Source organism: Bemisia tabaci, chromosome 2, assembly GCF_918797505.1.
Source record: "Bemisia tabaci chromosome 2, PGI_BMITA_v3".
In the NCBI taxonomy this organism is placed as follows: Eukaryota; Metazoa; Arthropoda; class Insecta; order Hemiptera; family Aleyrodidae; genus Bemisia; species Bemisia tabaci.
In genome coordinates, this window is record NC_092794.1 from 8,552,562 (window position 1) to 8,569,975 (window position 17,414).

General features: G+C 36.0%; 2 protein-coding genes across 3 annotated transcripts in view; both read right to left on the minus strand.

The window, feature by feature from the left end:
• sws (patatin like phospholipase domain containing sws) overlaps positions 1–13,063 on the minus strand; it is a 35,568-nt gene extending 22,505 nt beyond the window's left edge. Inside the window, exons 1-13 of one of the 2 annotated variants that reach the window (XM_019045198.2) lie at positions 12,774–13,063; positions 11,586–11,673; positions 10,733–10,836; positions 9,379–9,495; positions 8,140–8,234; positions 7,107–7,201; positions 6,304–6,449; positions 5,151–5,360; positions 4,176–4,275; positions 3,403–3,554; positions 1,183–1,410; positions 636–844; positions 229–360 (exon numbers count right to left, since the gene is read on the minus strand). In XM_019045198.2, the coding sequence (XP_018900743.2) occupies positions 229–360; positions 636–844; positions 1,183–1,410; positions 3,403–3,554; positions 4,176–4,275; positions 5,151–5,360; positions 6,304–6,449; positions 7,107–7,201; positions 8,140–8,234; positions 9,379–9,495; positions 10,733–10,836; positions 11,586–11,673; positions 12,774–12,881 (1,784 nt within the window). In that variant the 5' untranslated portion in view covers positions 12,882–13,063. The remainder of the gene's footprint in view (positions 1–228; positions 361–635; positions 845–1,182; positions 1,411–3,402; positions 3,555–4,175; positions 4,276–5,150; positions 5,361–6,303; positions 6,450–7,106; positions 7,202–8,139; positions 8,235–9,378; positions 9,496–10,732; positions 10,837–11,585; positions 11,674–12,773) is intronic. The other variant, XM_019045196.2, reaches the window with a different exon arrangement.
• Positions 13,064–14,678: 1,615 nt separating this feature from the next.
• On the minus strand, positions 14,679–17,339 carry l(3)neo43 (cytochrome c oxidase assembly protein COX16 homolog l(3)neo43). The gene is made up of 3 exons (XM_019045217.2): positions 16,920–17,339; positions 16,139–16,253; positions 14,679–15,577 (listed from the first exon to the last, which is right to left on the minus strand). The coding sequence occupies exons 1-3, from the start codon at positions 17,066–17,068 to the stop codon at positions 15,407–15,409; spliced, it is 435 nt and encodes a 144-aa protein (XP_018900762.2). The 5' UTR covers positions 17,069–17,339; the 3' UTR covers positions 14,679–15,406.
• Between the last annotated feature and the right edge of the window lie 75 nt (positions 17,340–17,414).

The window sequence follows — 17,414 nt, forward strand, 5'->3', positions numbered from 1 at the left end:
CGAAAAAGGAAAAGTGTGCGTACTAAATCTAGCAATCTTTATGATTTTCTGTGACTTAAAGATGAAAATGAATGATTTTTATCATACTTACTCATGGTGTGAACTTTGTGATGATCTGTAAGGTGGACAATTTGACCTTTCACTATGACAATCATAAAATCTTTCATGATAAATAAACTGATATTGTTGACCTCTACAAACACTGCGATCAGGAAAAACTCTTCTTACCTGTAAACAGCACGTCCGCTTTCAAGGAAGACCCAGTCTAATGCAAAGTCGACTTGCCTCACAAACGGAGATAATCTGTTAACAATACTATGCGCTAAATGAAGCACTACCGATGGTCGTTCTCTCATCAACCTGTTTAAAAATAGAAATTAAAACAGATAAGCGTTGTCACAATGTGGAACCATTGGAAAGGTTTCAATTTGAGTGTGCTCAAATAAAGTAGACAATGAGCGTAAGAGGCGTGAAGAATGAAGCAAACTTCATCTATTAAATAATTAATGTGAAAGAACTTGCTAGGAAATTTTTATACATCTTTGACTTCTTTAATTTCACAAGCGCAATAATTAATTTTTCAACGGAAGAATCAATGGTCGATGAGAAAAATAGTTACTCAGGTAATGACTCACGAGAAGACAGTATTCTTGGATAAAAAAGCTATGCAGCTGGTATGTTTAGCTCGCACAGTGAAAAAGCTTGGTTCTCCGGTTACGACGGCCAATGCGCCAACAACTTCACCCGGATAGACAGTGTACAAATGGACGTCATTTCCAGGGTCCGTGTACATAGATTGAGACACAACAAGAGCGCCAGACATTAAATAGATGAAAGCGACATCCTGTAAGAGCAAAATAATACACAATTTAGAGCAAATGTTCAAATTACACCATTCAAACTATTTCTTTATTTGATTTGATTTTTTTCCATACGTCGTGACAAGGACAGCATGTTACAAACAAAGCTGCAGCTAAATTCAAAATAGTTGCGATATTGGTGACACTAAATCTGAGGCTACATGTACTCTCTTGCGATGAATTTGTCTAACGAAAAAGATCAAGATTTTACTTTTGGAGTGTTTAGAGTACTTGACGGTACTTGGCGCTGAAAACTTACAGGAATACTGAAAAGAAATACACAGTATAGTTTCAAAATTTTATCAAAGAGCTTTTATCTTACCTTATGAGAATCTTCACACATTAGGTAAGTGCCTGGGGAGACATCTCTCATTTCTACTCTGCCTTCCAGCAACTGCGGAGTATCTTCCAATCCTAGCTCCTTGATCAATCCCTCATAGGCTTTTTTCAACATTTGCTCTTCATCTCCAAAATCTGCCCCAACATTTCGATGAGGCTTTGGTTGTGGGGTAACCGATGTCGAAACACTTTGTTGAATATCTGGTGCAGCCTGTAGTATTAAACATAATATCACTTATAAAATCTTCAAATTTTAAATCTCTCAAAGCTCTTGTAGATTTTTGAATAAGCAAAGAACACTGCTGATATCTATACTATAAGCTCCGAGACCTCCTAATTTTGCGTAACTGGTGACGCTTAGTTCCAGCCTTCTACCGGGCCGATTTTCATGATTTTTGCGGCAATCGACGGGCAATTGTCTCTAGATTAGCCAACTCTTTTCAGATTTTCAAAATATGAACCAGGTTTTTTTATATTACGTGGTAAAGTTGCGAAATCTCCCATTTAAACAACGTAAATTTATACTTTTTGTCATAGTTCGTTTGAGCGTTCTACTGGGCCGATTTCCATGATTTTTGCGTAGATCGTCAGGTAATTGGCCCTAGATGAGCCCGCTTTAATTAGATTTTGGAAATAGGACCCAGGTTTTTTTAAAATCACGTTATAAAAGTGAGTAAATTTACAGAATGCTCCGGGACTGCTACCGCTATGCGCGGGAGGATGCGCAGTGGTCGAAGAGGTTGCGCAGTGGATGTGTAGCCTGCGCATCAACTCTTCACTTATCTACACAAGATTCGCTCCTGCGACCTAACGTCGAGCGGTGGCCGAGTCGTCTAAGACGTCGATGGCGTCCGTTCGTAACTCGGTATGGGTTCGATCCCCGACTTCAGCCAATCTTAATTATTACCCCTTATCATTGTTTATTGTTTTACTGCAATATTTCATCAAGCAGTCATTCCAAAACGCGTCCTTTTAATTTTAAAGTAATTTTAAGTAATGTTTAAAATTAAAGTATACCTCATATCGTAATTTTTTAGGGGAAAAATAAAACTAACACCGATAGGAGGGTAAAAATAGGGCCGCGAAGCGGCCCATTGATGGCGCGGAGCGCCTTCAGGGGGTTGGGCCGCGTAGCGGCCAGGGGGGGTAGCCCCCTAGTTTCTGTCTATTTGCCCATTTTTATTTTGTTACAAAATTCATGTCACATCTAGGAGTGAGCAGTTTATTTTCATTATGTTTTTTTGCCTATACTAGAAAAGCTCACTCCCCAATACTTAGCCTAGCTTCAAAAAGTCCACTTAAATGTTATTTTTTCAAGAGAATATGACTCATAATTACGAAAATAAATTTTTAATAAATATTCTTAAAAGTTAAAGAAAAATCGTTCGAATGTTTTACAAAACGGAAAATTGGTTTAACTTTAAAAAAATACTAGAATACTCTAAAAACCTCTAGAATACTCCAGGGAATCTAAAAATTTGTATATTTTTTTGTGGGGGCCTACAAAGGTGCATCTTTGAAATGAGTAAATAAAAAAATAGAAAACTAGGGTCAAGTAATTATTCCTCATTCCTAACTGATTTGAACAAGACAAACAGCATATTAGTACATGTATAATCAATTGTTGTGGCATTGATTTATTATGAACAAAGATTAAAGTTGATGCTACAATCTTTCCTGCTGATGAACTTGTAATCTGAAAAAGCACTGATAAAGTCAGTATGTATGCATGATAGATAGATACTATCTAAGTTTCATTAAATAGCACTATCACCATTCTGATAAAGACTGAATCCACGTCAACTCTAGTTCTGTCCTTAAAGATAGCTCTATTCAATATTTTTCAGTATTCTCTGTAACATTATATTGAATTATAAGAAAACTTGCTTGCCGTTGGATTATGTATTTTCAGAATTTTTCTATCCTGTTATGAAGAATGTTTCTTCCCTCTTGAGAAATTCAAAGTCCAAAAATAATTTAATCTGCTTGAAATTATGATTTTTGTTGGAGAATAAAACCAAATTTTGGTGATTCATAAAGTAGCTGATTGGAATTGTATAGTTTTAACTCCACCAAGTTTAACATAAATACAACCAGAACTAACGTTATTTTTTTCTATTAGAAAATTAAAATGAAGATACATATTTGATTTAAGTTTAAAAGAAAGCTATGAGCTATGAGTGCATCCAAAAATTTTGCTCACCAGATTTTGAGATGGTGAGGAAGATTCTGTCACATCAGGTGGTAGACTAAATTCAACACCATAGGAGCCAACACGACGATGTCTGCGGACAGGATGACTAGAATTCATTATTTCTGAGCCTCCTTGAGGGTGACGATTGTTTTCACTAGCAGCTGAAAAACAAAATTTTATCATGAAGGCTGGAACAATTGGATTGAGAGGAAGTCATGCTTCCTCAAGGAGCTAATACGAGAAATGCTCAGAGATACATTCAGGTAAAAATCTTGCAAATTTCAAGTTTTTCCCTTCTTTTTTATTTTTATTTCAAAATTTTATAACTTTTCTTTTTTGGTTGGATAAAATTAATTTTAGGACAGAGTATACTATCAAGGAAGAAAACTATCGGATAACTGAAAAAAAAGGAAAAAATGGGTTAAAATAATGATGTTCGGCATGTCATTATTTTTTATATTCTCATTCCTGTTAAAATTTAAAGAATTGCAGAGAGAGATGTTAACAAGATCACTATCGACCTCATTTGCGGGTCATAACTTTTCGTTGCAATAGTAAGCGATTGCAATGTAGGAGCTTTAAACTACACTAAAACATTTTTCAAAGCTATGGAAATTATGACATTCCTATTCGTTTAAAATATCTTATTTCCATATGAAAAGAGTTCACGGTTATTAAACTAGACACTGATGTTCAACTACTTTCTCGATGGATTTTTTGTTGGTTTAAAATTATGGTAAACTTATAGACTAAAACCTTTACTCTGGAGAATTTGAACCTACTATTTGCATTTTCCTGGGTAGGAAATTCTTCTGCGATCACTGAGATATCCAGATGTTTTGGTCTTGATGGTGAAGTGAGAGTGATTTTTCTCTTGTGGCTCTGGAAGAAAATGAAATTTTAAAATTACCTCAGACGAAACAATATACCAAAGTTTCTGTATTTCTTCAAAAATCGGGGATTCTGAGGCCCAGTACACTCTATTAGTGGAGGTGTTGCCATGGGGACTCTACATCATATCGACTTTAATCCAAAAAATAAGAAATACACAACCTTTCTGTGATGTAACACTAATAATGTCTGTATCAGCTGCATAATTCAAATAATTGGCTATGTTGAGGGCTAAACATTAACCATGAACAGCAGAACAAAGGCAAAGCAACAATGGTACGCCCATACAATCCATTTTAATATCGAAATTTTCTTACAAAGTTTTCAATCATAACATGTGGCATGTGCTAAATATTTTATTTACTTGAAAATCTGATTGAAGTGGGCTTTTTTCTCAAGACGCTGGCTGAATCAACAGTGTTTAGCAAGAGGTAACCAATTGATGTTTTAAATAAGAATAGAATTAATAAGGATATTGTAAAGGTGGTCGGGAAGTTCATTTTTTCTTGCTAAATATATTTTAAGTACAAGAGTTTGACTTAAAAATGTGTTACATGAACCTTGGTAAAGGAATAAAACTTCAGATCGATTTTTCTCAGTTTCAAGGCAACTGGTTTCTTTGGCTGAGAGCTGTCTGATTCAAAGGTCATTCCCTGCCAAGGTATAGCTACCATAATCTTCTAGAAGGGAACTAAATTTACTCCAACTTTGTGATTGTCACAGACTGAATACAGTCTCAAAACCTCAAGTTAAAAAAGATCGGCCTAAATGACTGCACCACTTACAGTAGTATTAGATTGTGCCGTGATGGAGGCAAAGAAACAGTGGTAGAGGAGATTTTACAAATGATTGGAAAATATACTCACAGATGCAAAAAGCTCAGCACTAAGGCCTAGGTACTGATGCAGAGCTGTGAACGTGACTCTTTGCAGCCGCACCATAATGATCTGGAGAACACGCACCAGGAAGTCAGGGTATTCTTTGAAAACTTCTTGAAAAGTTGCCATGGGAAGTTTCAAAATTGTAGAATCTTCAATAGCTCTTGCAGATACGGATTTAAATTTACTTACTCGTCCCTTTAAAAAAACAGAATTTAAATTGATTATTTATGTGATCTTTTGCTCCATTCATCTGCAGTTAAAATCAGCATGGGTTCTCATCTTCCCCTCCCCCCCTCCGGTGCTCGAATTGAATTTTGTATTGAAATTTTTAAAAAAGCAAAATCAGAAATTGAAGTTCAAATAGGAAGGGAAATGATTTATAGGATGTTTTCTTTTGGCACTGCTTTCCTTTCAGAAAGCAAGAATTCTTCCTCAAGAAGCAATCCTTGATGAAGTGTTTAATCTGCTTAAAAAAAAATAAGTTAGAACTGTGTCTTAAAAACTTGACCAGCAGCCTGATTGTTGAAACCAACTGGCTATGTTGGAAAGATAAGAAAGACATAGTCCTATCTGAGCCAAGTAATGTATCGATTTTCGATTCTTGTCGGGCTGACATAAATTTCAATAATCAGGCTGCACAAATCGAACGTGGCTGTATGTGAGAAATGATAGTTGGGGGCAAATTTTTTAGGTGAGCAATTTCTTTTAAATTGAGTAAAAAATTCTATACTTTAATGTTTGACTATAATGAAAACGCTCCCTACTATCTATTCTGCTCGGCGTTACATCAAAATACTGAGTGGTTTAGTTTTGTGCCAACAGAGAGCTCAGGGTTACACTTCGATCTATCACCATTGACCCTTGGCGTGGGTATGAGAAAATTAAATCCCTTTTTCTAAAAAAAAACTATTTTTTACGAACTGCTAACTTCAAACCTTTCAGTTTGGTCTGAAATTTTTTGTCACCTTTTGTCTCAAAACATTTATTAAACTCTCTTATATGCAATGGAACCAATAATAGACCAATTTTGCCAGTCATTAATACCCTGACCTTACCTAAAGTATTCACAAATTCAGCACTGAAAGCTACTCTCTCCTTGACAGTCTTAAGTTAATTACATTTTCCCTTCATTACTCACCGTAAGGACATCTGTGAAACTAAGCAACGAAAAAACATTTTCTCCTGATTTCACTATTTTGAATTCAACTGTGCTGTCATCCAGGGTTTGTATGGTTACATTCAATTTCCCATCTTGCACGATGTAAATGTTTTCATCTGGGTCACCTGGAAGAAATGCAAATACAAGAATGAATTGCAATAAAAAATGTGATTAGGTATACAAAATCTTAATGCTAAGGGCCCAAGGGGGGTTACAACAAACCACATACAGATATTGCAAGAGTTTAGCACGAAAAGAACTGAACAATTAATCAGAAAAAAATTTAGATGACCTTTTTGAAGCCTTTGTTTCAAAATCTATTATTATTATTTTTTTTTTAGCTATGACAAAACTTCCAGAAAAAAGTTGTATTCTCATCCATTAATTACCCACTACCTTAAATTCAATCCTAAATTAAAATAAACATCTTTATAAAAGCACAAATTTCCTTAGTTCCAGGAACTTACCAAAATAGCTGTTGCAAAATAATGACGCAAGACATTATAGGCTGAGTTTGTATTGCTTTCAGAATCTACTATGAAAAATTATTCATTAATCAGCTCGAATATTTAGGTTTAATTGTAAGAAAATCTTTAAAATTTTCTTGGCTTGAAATTTCTTTCAAATTCCTCACAAGCGTTGAAATCTTTGTCTTTTAGGCAAAATCACTGAAATTTTTAGTCCAGAATGTTTTAAGAAGCATCTTAAGATACTGGCCAAAGAGATTCTAAAACGTATGTAATGAAAGGTTAAGTTAAAGATTAAAAACGTTAAATACTTGCCAATTTTAAATAGATAACTTCCAGCTGAAAGTTTCAGAATTTCAGTGCGACTACAAAGCTTTAAAAATATTGGTTTTTCAAAAGTGCCAAAAATTCTGAAACAAAGAGAGAAACTTTAAATAATTTAAAAATATTCAGTGCAACTGCAATTGAACATCAAAATAGTGATGCGAGAGGGAGAACTGTACTGAATGTTCAATTATTTTCCCTCTGAGGCCATGCAAAGATCCCGGCACAACTTCATTTTGTGAATAATTAAAGTTCTTTGCCGCATGCTGCCCTCTTATTCAAGTTGCCCTCACTCCTGGAGGCAAGGAAAGCTAGAGTTTCTGTTGGACCATGCTCTTTATCTTGTTTTTCTGGTGCGCCAGAGACAAGACTCATTATGACGCAAGGCTCAGCAACCACGTCATGAGCCAACGATACACTGTTTCAATAATTGTGGCAAACGCTATCAAGCATGGCATTTTGAAGCATAGTAATGCCCTTACTGGGTTGACTCTATTGTTCCAGTCTCCCACTTGTGGGTGACATTGGCAATTGCGCAAGCTTCAAGTGCTCTACAATTTAAGCACAAGACAGCAGAATGGTGTGGACATCCTTGTACTGAATGGCCATGTCCCTCCTCACCTGTCACCTCTGAGGGACAAGGTGGGGTATTGAAGTGGCATGGTTACCCGCAGCCATGATGATGGATTTTCAAATGTGTTTAAATACCTGTTATCACTGGAGATTGAACCCAAGACGTCAGTGCTGGCAGTGACCTGCCTTGACCACTACACAATCAAGGCTAGGAAAAGCCGATGTGCAAGCTCTACAAATCTGCTTCTTTTGCTGAAATTTTGTGCAGACAACCTTTAAAAAACCTTAAAATGCTCCAGCCAAAATTTCTTGGATGGTTTTCTAAATGTTTTTAAGGCACTGGTAAACACTCCATCGGCTGGGAATCAAACCACACTGGACTTAAACGGGCAGCATTAGAAAGACTGGTTTCTATAAAACATTTATTTTGAAAAATAAATTAGTATCTTACCTTATACTTCTTAACATATAAAAGGCATCAGATGGTACTCGTTTGTCATCTGATGAGATATCCTCTTGCAAAAATTCTGCTGGAGGTTCTAAAACCTAAGAGAAAAAAAATGAGAGCATTTATTTTGGGTGAATGAGAGCAAAATGATCAATGTTTGAATTTATATTATTGTCAATGACAGTTCATTCATATTTTTTGGTTTTGAAATTTTTGATGGGTTCTCCTCGCCAGTGCAGCTGTGAAAAACACCCAAAAAGCGATCTCTTGGTAATCTCGATTTGTCTTAATCTCTTTTAGCTAATGTCAATCAGGATTTGAAAATCTGATGAAAAGCTGATTGTCAACATTTCCACCCATTTTTAAGCCTACAGATTTTTTTAGACTTAACATTAGATACTATTACAAAACATCATAGTCGTAGAGCAGTTGAAGAAAAAACATTTAAAATAAAATTTGACCATGGATGCAAAAAAGGTCCTCAATGCCAATTGTTTTCTGCAATTTGGCGTTTTTGCCTCACAGTCAAATTTCAAATTTGTCTGATGGAAAAATATTTCTTTTCACAGAAAAATGTTTCATGAGACCCTTTCTCTCAAACAATGAGCCTTTTAAAACCTGTCATCTCCTTTGGCAGTGGCCATATGACCCAACCGTCAATAAAACAGCTTAAAACTTGAATCAGCAGACTTAAATCAGTTCTCAGAATGGAGAGATCAGGCGTTTCGGGCATCCTTGGCAGGCAATCAGGCATGAGAAATCACTGATTCTTGTAGCCTTCATAGAGTAAGAACCATAACAGGACAAAAGGATTTTGGTGGCTTGTTTGTGGAAGTTTCTGATAGATAACCCAACTGCTTTTGGAGGGCAGAAGTTTCTTACGGTGGTATAGAAAGACGCGTTTACTGCTGACTAACGATTTGTCAAACCAGGAGGCATGAACCCATGACAACTGACTCTGGCCTCTACCAGATGAATCAAAGTTGTAGTTTATTTTCCAATTTTTGTGTTTAAGCATAAAATTAAGTACAGTGTACTAGAAAATTTTGTAAGTGAGAGCTTTTCTTTCCCCCAAATAATCAACCACGGTATCATTGTAAGAATAGCATAACATGAGAACAAATTGAAGTAACAATTGGGTTCACGTAAGTCCACATATTCAAAAGGAAAAGAAGAAAATACATAAGGTTATTCAGTACAAGCAGGAAACATAAAAAAAGGAAGTAAAAAAGTTAGCTTCACCTTCAGTTGTGGTGGTAGATTATCTTTCTTCATGCGTAACAGCTTTCGTGCAAATTTCATGACCATTTTCCGTTTCTTACCCTGGCCACCACGCACCTGACCTGATAGATATCTCATCTAAAAATCAAACCAGAAAATCATTGGTATTGAGAGTACACCCTCTGCTAATGGAAACCTAAATTCTTTTTCATTCAGAGTTTATTTCCCAGTTAGGTAATTATTTTAATAACAATGCTCAATCTTCTCCTTGTTTTAAAGGCTATGGAAGTCTGCAAAAGGGTTAGTTTTGAACGGTTTAATTATGCTGAGAATTCATTTACAACAATTCCTTTACGAGAGAGTACTAAACAAAGTGAGACACTATGTATAACAATTAATACATGCAATTTCATCAAAATTCTGATTATTGAAAATTATCAAATTCATTTTACTAGTTGAAAATCAGCACTTTTCTTATTTATCATTCAAACTTTCTACTTGCGAGAAAATTTGGCCTAATTGTGCGGCCTCTTCATACAGTTGCAAGGAGGTGGTAAAATAGTACTGGGTTCACACTATTTTGCAGGGCAAGCAAGGTCAAAAAGTTCACAAATCTCAATTAGAGTAAAAATTTGAGATCTAATGAGTATCAGAGCAGGACAGATTAGATACTGTAAGATCTCAAATTTTTGGCCTTGTTTTCCCTTCGGAACAGTGTGGACCAAGCACTATTTTACCACCTTGTTGCATAAAGTTCAGGCCACATTTTTAAATGTTTTTCCTTGTTTATACAATTGCTGAATACCTGACCATTTGATAAGATGAGCTGTTGTAAAGATTGATCATTATATTTGAGATATGGCATATGCAAAATTCAAAAGAATGATGCAAATAATAATCACTGCTCCAGTTCCTTAAATGGAGAGTGGCATGCATATAAACTCAAGTACTCGGAAGCTACATTAATGACTACATCAAGCGCTGCCTAATTTTCTCTGTTTTATTTGATATAACAGAAAATTGAGTAATGCTGAAACTTGCAATTTTGTGAGTATATTTTGCATAACCTAAAGTAAATGCACAGAGAGTTCAAAGACATTAAGTAGTTTGGTTCTCTGTTAAAAAAATATGACAAGAGAGAAAATTAGGTGCCATGAAATGCAGTTAGCCTGATTTCCATGTAATTCATCCATTTATCCTCAATAAAATTAATTACAGGTACATTTCAAGCATTTCAGATTCTTTATGTACAATCTCAATAAAATCGTCAATTATATGATCATTTTTACTCAGGATTTCTAGAGATTTCCAGGGATCCCTTGGATGAACGATCATATATGCAAAAGACAAACACAATTGATGCGGGAGCTCATACCTTTCTTAACATTTTTCGACCATAGAATAGAACTCTATCCCTTTTGCGGAATCTAGGTTTTCCTGAACCTATTCCAACAAACTGCTTAACTTCTGGCAGGAACTCTGAAACGTGAAGAAGAAAAATTAGATTACCTATCTTTTTGCCTACAAATGCATAAAAAATTAAACTGGACACTGCTTGCAAAAACAAGTATTAATCTAACTTAAAACTTATCTGACGCACAGGTTATGCTGTTCACTCAAATCTTTGTATCAAAGCATGAAACCAGAATTGAAACTTCAGCACTTTAATAGTCTCATACTTCACCTTTATATTAGTGATGTTCGGGGTTGGTTGTATTTTGTCAAAACTAGGCACAATTAGATGAGTAGATGAAATAAAAATAAGTGGGATAAACTTGATGTAAAAATTAGTTTTCTTATAATAATGGCTATCCTACTGACAATAAGAGAAATTACTGGTCATTTTCCTCCGAGAATTTCTCTGTCCTTCGGATTCAGAAGGTATCTTAAATTGGAGGAATTACCTAGTTGAGTGTTAGAACCAACTACGTACAGCTATCTACAAATTTAATAGCTATTGTGAGAGTCTATGTTTGACAAACTCAAACAGTAACGATCGGAGAAATGCGGTGGAAGGAGGAAAAAAAAAGAAAGTAAAATCAAATTTAAGAAAGAAACCGAAAAGAGGAAAAAAAAAATTGACATAAAAACTGAATAATACAGAACATTGAACACGTACACTATATTTGAAATTGTAAACTTAAAACAGACAAAATGAACTTAAAGAAGCCAACGTACTTAGAGGACTCTTGTCCTTGTCTTTAGTGAAGAAAAATAGAGACACTTACCTTTGGATTTATATTTTCTGACGAACATCACAATGAGCCCCATTAACATTCCAAACAAAATTGCTGGTATGCAGAATACTAATAAATTCTGAAAAAAAAAGAAACAATGATAAGTCAATTGAAAAAATAAAAAGTGCAAGGGAGAGACATATTAGCATCATTTTTCCCAAATGAAACTAAAAACACATTTATTTCAGTTTAAAAATTGGAAGCTTTCATGAGAGATCCTATTTTTATAGCAGGGAGCTATATTCATCAGCACTACCTACTTGAAAAGTTTCATGATTTTTGTTCTTCTTTAGAACGAGTTTTACCCATCGGTTTAGAAAATATGGAGCATAGCTTGAAATTGCTTTCTGATTGCAACAGATCTGAAAATTTTTCAGGAGGGACTCTTATCCTCTTTAGCATGATAGCTTGACCCCCCTTCCCTCCCTCTTTCAAGAAACAGTCATTGGACCATAAAATAATAATAGCTACCAGAAGGCCAGCAGTGGCCATCTTTACTCCGATTCTAGAAATCCCGGCAGCCCTCACTCAGCCTGCCGTTTCAAATTTCGCAGGGAATCGGAGCACAGCCTGGCCGCTCTCACCCTACTTCTCTCTGCAGTTTCAAATTAGACGGGGAAACGGAGCAAAGTCCACTTTGAAAAGGTGACTAGGTGCGATCTTGCAGGAAAATCTGTCTGTTACCTTTCTGGTAGCTATTATTCTATGACCAGACTAGCCTAGCAGTGCTGAAACCAACATACAACCAAATTCAGAGCTGTTTTAACATTAAAACTAAGAAGGGCTGCATGTTTAACTAACTTCTAGATCTTTCATCTAAAAAATTCCTGGATTTAAAGAGAGCCTTCTACACACAAATTTTACTTTTAGGAAACAATGAAACCTCCCTTTTCTTTCGGCAATGTGAAATCCTCCTTCGTGAGACAAGTTCACTCATACCTACTTTGTGCCCCCAGCATCACTTTGAATGCAAGTTTAAGAAAAGCTTACAAAGAACCAATGGTTGGCAATTTTACAGAGGTTTCTCTAAATTGCTGACTTGCGAAAGTCCCTTGGTGCTTAGTGAGCTCTTCTGACCCACCTCGCAATCCCTAAGGGCATTCATGTGAACATTCGCACTGGTACGGCTAATAGTAGGGAAGAAAATTTGATTGGAGGGCAAAAGAACTAACAACTTACATGGTATTTTCCTAGATCCACCTCTAATTTTGTGAAAAGATTTAGGAGGTATGATGAGGTATGTCCCAACCCTTTGTTCAGATGATGATACAACCGTAACACTTCCATTTTGACACAATATTTACTACTTCCAAGATATATTGTAATTCACGAGACTTTAGGAGACTAGAGCATGAAACTCAGAACATGCAACACAAATGTAATGAAAAGATAAGTAGTCATGGAATGTTGTAGAATCACGGCTACCCGATTGGACTTGAGAGGATAATTTAAAGTAGGTACATAAGTAAACAAGTCTTGTATGACTTTACTTCTTATCAGTTGTTACGTTTTTCAGCCGAAACAAAGTGACGTCATTTTGGACCAATGAGGAGAACCTAGCTTCCACCAATGAGAACAACCTATTTTTTACCAATCAGGTTCGAGCTTGCTCCAAATTAAAAACGCGGAAAATTCGAATCTACGCACGAAAAATTTCCCAAGAGCAATCCGAAACATCAATAAAAACCATCAAGCGAAGTGCCGGAGGGGGAGGGGTGCATAAGATGCGTTTATTCGTGATGGACACATTTTTTTCGAAAGCCCTATCAACACTACTAGCAAAAGTTCACGGAACTTTGCGCGAAAGTCAAGTTCCGTAAACCTATCTCCGTGTGGACAAGGCCTTCCATTTATAAGAAATGAACGAAAAAATAATGAAAGAACAAACTAACTCCGCCGCAGCGCAGCGCAGCGCTGACCGCACTGTATTTGGCGCAATGCGTGAAGTATTCTTGCGGTCTCGTAGGCGCTAGGCGTTCCACGCCGCGCCGACCGTACGATGTTTGACGCAATGCGTGAAGTATTCATACAGTCTTGTAGGCGCTAATATGTGTTACATGCCGACCGCTACGCCGAGGGCTTCTCCTTTTCATATCAAGTCCTTGTCATCATTGCCCTCTACGCCGCGCCGTTCCAGGCCAAATTGCGTGTTCGGTTTCTCTCTTAACTTGACTAATTAAAGGTGCTGTCTCTTGTATCACTGAAAGACGACAAAAATAGAACTTACTATACTCTCTGGAAATGAGAGATTTTGTCGCCTTTTCTCGTTTGTAATTTTTTTTTTCTGAATCCGATTTGTTTTCATGCCTACATTTAAAAAAATTGCAAAATTTGCCGGCCACTAAATTTACCGCCATGGGCTGCAGCCCATGTGGCCACCCCCTAAATTTGGCCCTGGTCGTAACAAGAAACGAATGAACCTGAGGTGTAGGACTTCACACTTGGTGAATAATGAGATGTACACATGTTTTAAAGTACTTAGAATTTTAAAGATCCCCGTCACATGATAAGACCATAAAACCGACAAAAAATGAGTGAATTATTTTTCCGAAAGGATATGTTTTTGGGTACCGACCGTGTGATCTGTTAATAAATCCTCAACACCAATTGATTGTAATACACAAATGGGGTGGTGTAGCAGGAAGGGATTGTCCGTATTAAGTCAACTTTTCAGAGTGAGAAAAACTTGCAGAGACAAAGCGATTTGAACTTTAAATAAACCAATGTATCCTTTAAAATCCCCTAGGTGTGATTAGAGATGAAACTTCAATAAAATTTGGAACCAATTTTTTGAAGATCGTTTATTCTTATAGACTTGTACTGCCGCGCCTTTTGCAAGTGAGAGGGAATTAGAAATGCATGATTGGATCCCTGATACTCCTAAACATCTTAGAATGGTTTGATTTCAATCAGTAAAGCACAGCACAGCGAGTTTTGGTTGGAGAAAATCATTATACGGAAAATACACATTGCCATAGATTTATTACTTCCATCATGAGAAGTGAATATCTGCAGGGAGAGGGATTGGTCTGTTGATATTGCTTGCTACTTTTACTGTACAAATGACAGAAAAAACAAAGACAGTTTACAGAAAAAAGAGGGTTTTTTTTATTAAAAATAAAAGTGGAAAAAATTAAAAACAACTACAAGAAACGAACTTAGATTAGACTAATATCGAAAATTTTACTCTTTTTCTTTCTGGAAACAGAAAATCAAGAATTAAAGAATAACTCAGACACAGGTATTACCAAAAAATGATCCTAATCAACTCTTCAAAAGCTTCAAGATAATTTTCTGACTCTAACTTTCAATATTCTAATATTTCATTCCCCTCATCATTTTGATGATTTTTCTTTCTTGCATTCACATCTATATTCCAGGGAAAATACCTGTTAATGGTATCTATCGCACGATTATAACGAACTAGATCTACTGACTCAAATTTTCTGTACAAACAACCTCTTATGAATGGAATTTTAGCTTCACTCAGACAAATCTCTCCGAACAGCTGAATGACAATTCCTGAGGGGGGAATCCTTTCCATTAGTGATACATCAACTTTGATCTCAAACTGACCGGAAGCTTCTGCACAACTACGCAAGAGTAAATTGGGGCCTGCATCCACTAGATAACCGATACAACGAACTTTGGTATTTGTCCAGCAAGAAAGGTCTTGAACTAGGGACAATTCCTCCAAACTCATTTGAACAAAAGGTCTCGAATTAGTTGGAAGGAGTTTACGTTGCAAGCAGTTTGATTCATGGTTCAAATTGGTTGTCGAATCATGTTCCATTGTATTCACAGTATCAATCTTACTCCTCCAGTTGACCTCGGCCTCTTTTCACCGCTAACTCCTGTTGTTCTCGTTTCTTTTGCCTTTCAGCAGCTCTCTTCTCCTGTTGTTTTCGTTTGGTTTCTTCAAATTCAGAGGGATCCTCGTAAGGTCTTGGACCTCGAACTTGCTCCCAGTTCTCCAAATCGAGCTGAAAAAAGTCAAATTTATGAATGTAGCAGCCAAAGTAGGCTTCAAGTAAGAAGGAGAACATTGCTTTAGCTAAAAAATAGGGCAGCTCTATGTAAAACAAAATAAAAATAGGTTTTTAGGAAGGATACATTACATATATAATTTGTTCCACAAAATATGACAGACTCTTGCTTGCTTTGGCTCACTGCAATTTTTGATTTCCTATTTTACATACTTACTTAGGTGCACTATATTTTCTAACGGCATAAATTACCAAGTTCAATGAAATTTTGCGCATTTTTGTGATAAGATTCACATGAAGGGAAACCATAATTTTTAAATAGATTACTAAAATTTTTACTTCCAATAAGTATGAGAAAAAATGAATTAGTTTACGGACTGCTCTTTCTTCAGTAAGGCTTCTCAATAACCTATTTAAAGTTCAAGAAGGATTCCATTTCTTGGACACATTCTGTAATGAGATATTTTCAACAGAATCAACAAAACATTATCTTCAACAAATCAAATTCATCAGTACGAGCCTTAGACCTTTTTTTGGCAGCTTAAGTATTCTACTTACTTCCTTCAATTTTTCGTATTCAGACTCCAAAGTAACGGATCCTGGTGGTTTCATTTTGATTCCTTTTGCTTCGAACTCTTTGGGATCCAATTTTGCAGTTGAACGATACTCATATCTAAAAGGCAAAAATTAAAGAAGTTAAAAAGAACTAGAAACTAATCAATACATGAAGATAAACACAAGTCAGAAGTATGAACAAAGCTAAGCCCTGTAGAGTAAGTAGAGATTTTCAGTCATTTTTTTCTTTGCATTTACTTCAAAAACATTTACATACACAATAATGTAGGAGCTCTGTAAGTACATGAAGTACGAATTTGGAAACAAGTCCCTGAATGACTTTCGCACAATTGCCTCTAACAGTATGGGGGAGTTAGAGCCTTGGACAATTACTTAAGTTTGCATACTTCTAGGCTACCATACATCTGCCATCCTTGTTTTGGCACTGAATTAAAAAATTAAGGGGATGAATCTTTTCAATCACACTGAAAGTTTACACTTACAGTTGTTAGGAGTAGGGACTAGGAAAATACTGATTGTAGCAATTGCACATTGTTGAGAATTTTTATTTGACTGAAAAGTGTTTCTCATCCTATACAAAATTAAGTCAAGATCATACAATATAAAATTTATTTGTTTCACCACATTGTAGAAGTCTAAGACCGAAACCATACATGTAGAAGATCGAAGTTGCATTGCAGACAATAGCTTTGGACGCTTCATAATCTCAACATCCACACAAAATTCAAATCAAAGTAGATAAGAAGATACAAAACATACAAACCTTAATGATGTGAAATTCTTGAGCGCAAAAGACGAACCAACGACGAGTAAAACAAAAGGAGCAGCGTATCGAAAGAATTTGTTTTGATTCCACCGTTCAAAAGTGGATTGAATATCTTGCACTATCTTCAGAGAATTAAGAAATTTCATTATACTGATAGAACATTTAGGTAAGCTACTTTGTTTCTACGTTCAGGGCAATAAATTGAGACGGATTCAGGTGATGAAAGAAGGTGCTATTCTGAAGTGCTCTAGTCAATCCAGTGGTGACTGACTGTGAGACTGTCACTTGATTCTTTGCGAGAAATAGAAAGAGTTCGATTGGAATTAGTTTCGATGGGTTGTTCTGCGAAGTGAGTAATAGTTAAAAAACCTAAGGAATGCGAAACTTATTTCGAAAACCTCTGAGCTGACGAGCGGGAGCGGCCAGATAACGAGATAACACGCTGTTTACAAAAATATAACCTCAAAAACCAAATAATCGAGTGATTGAGGT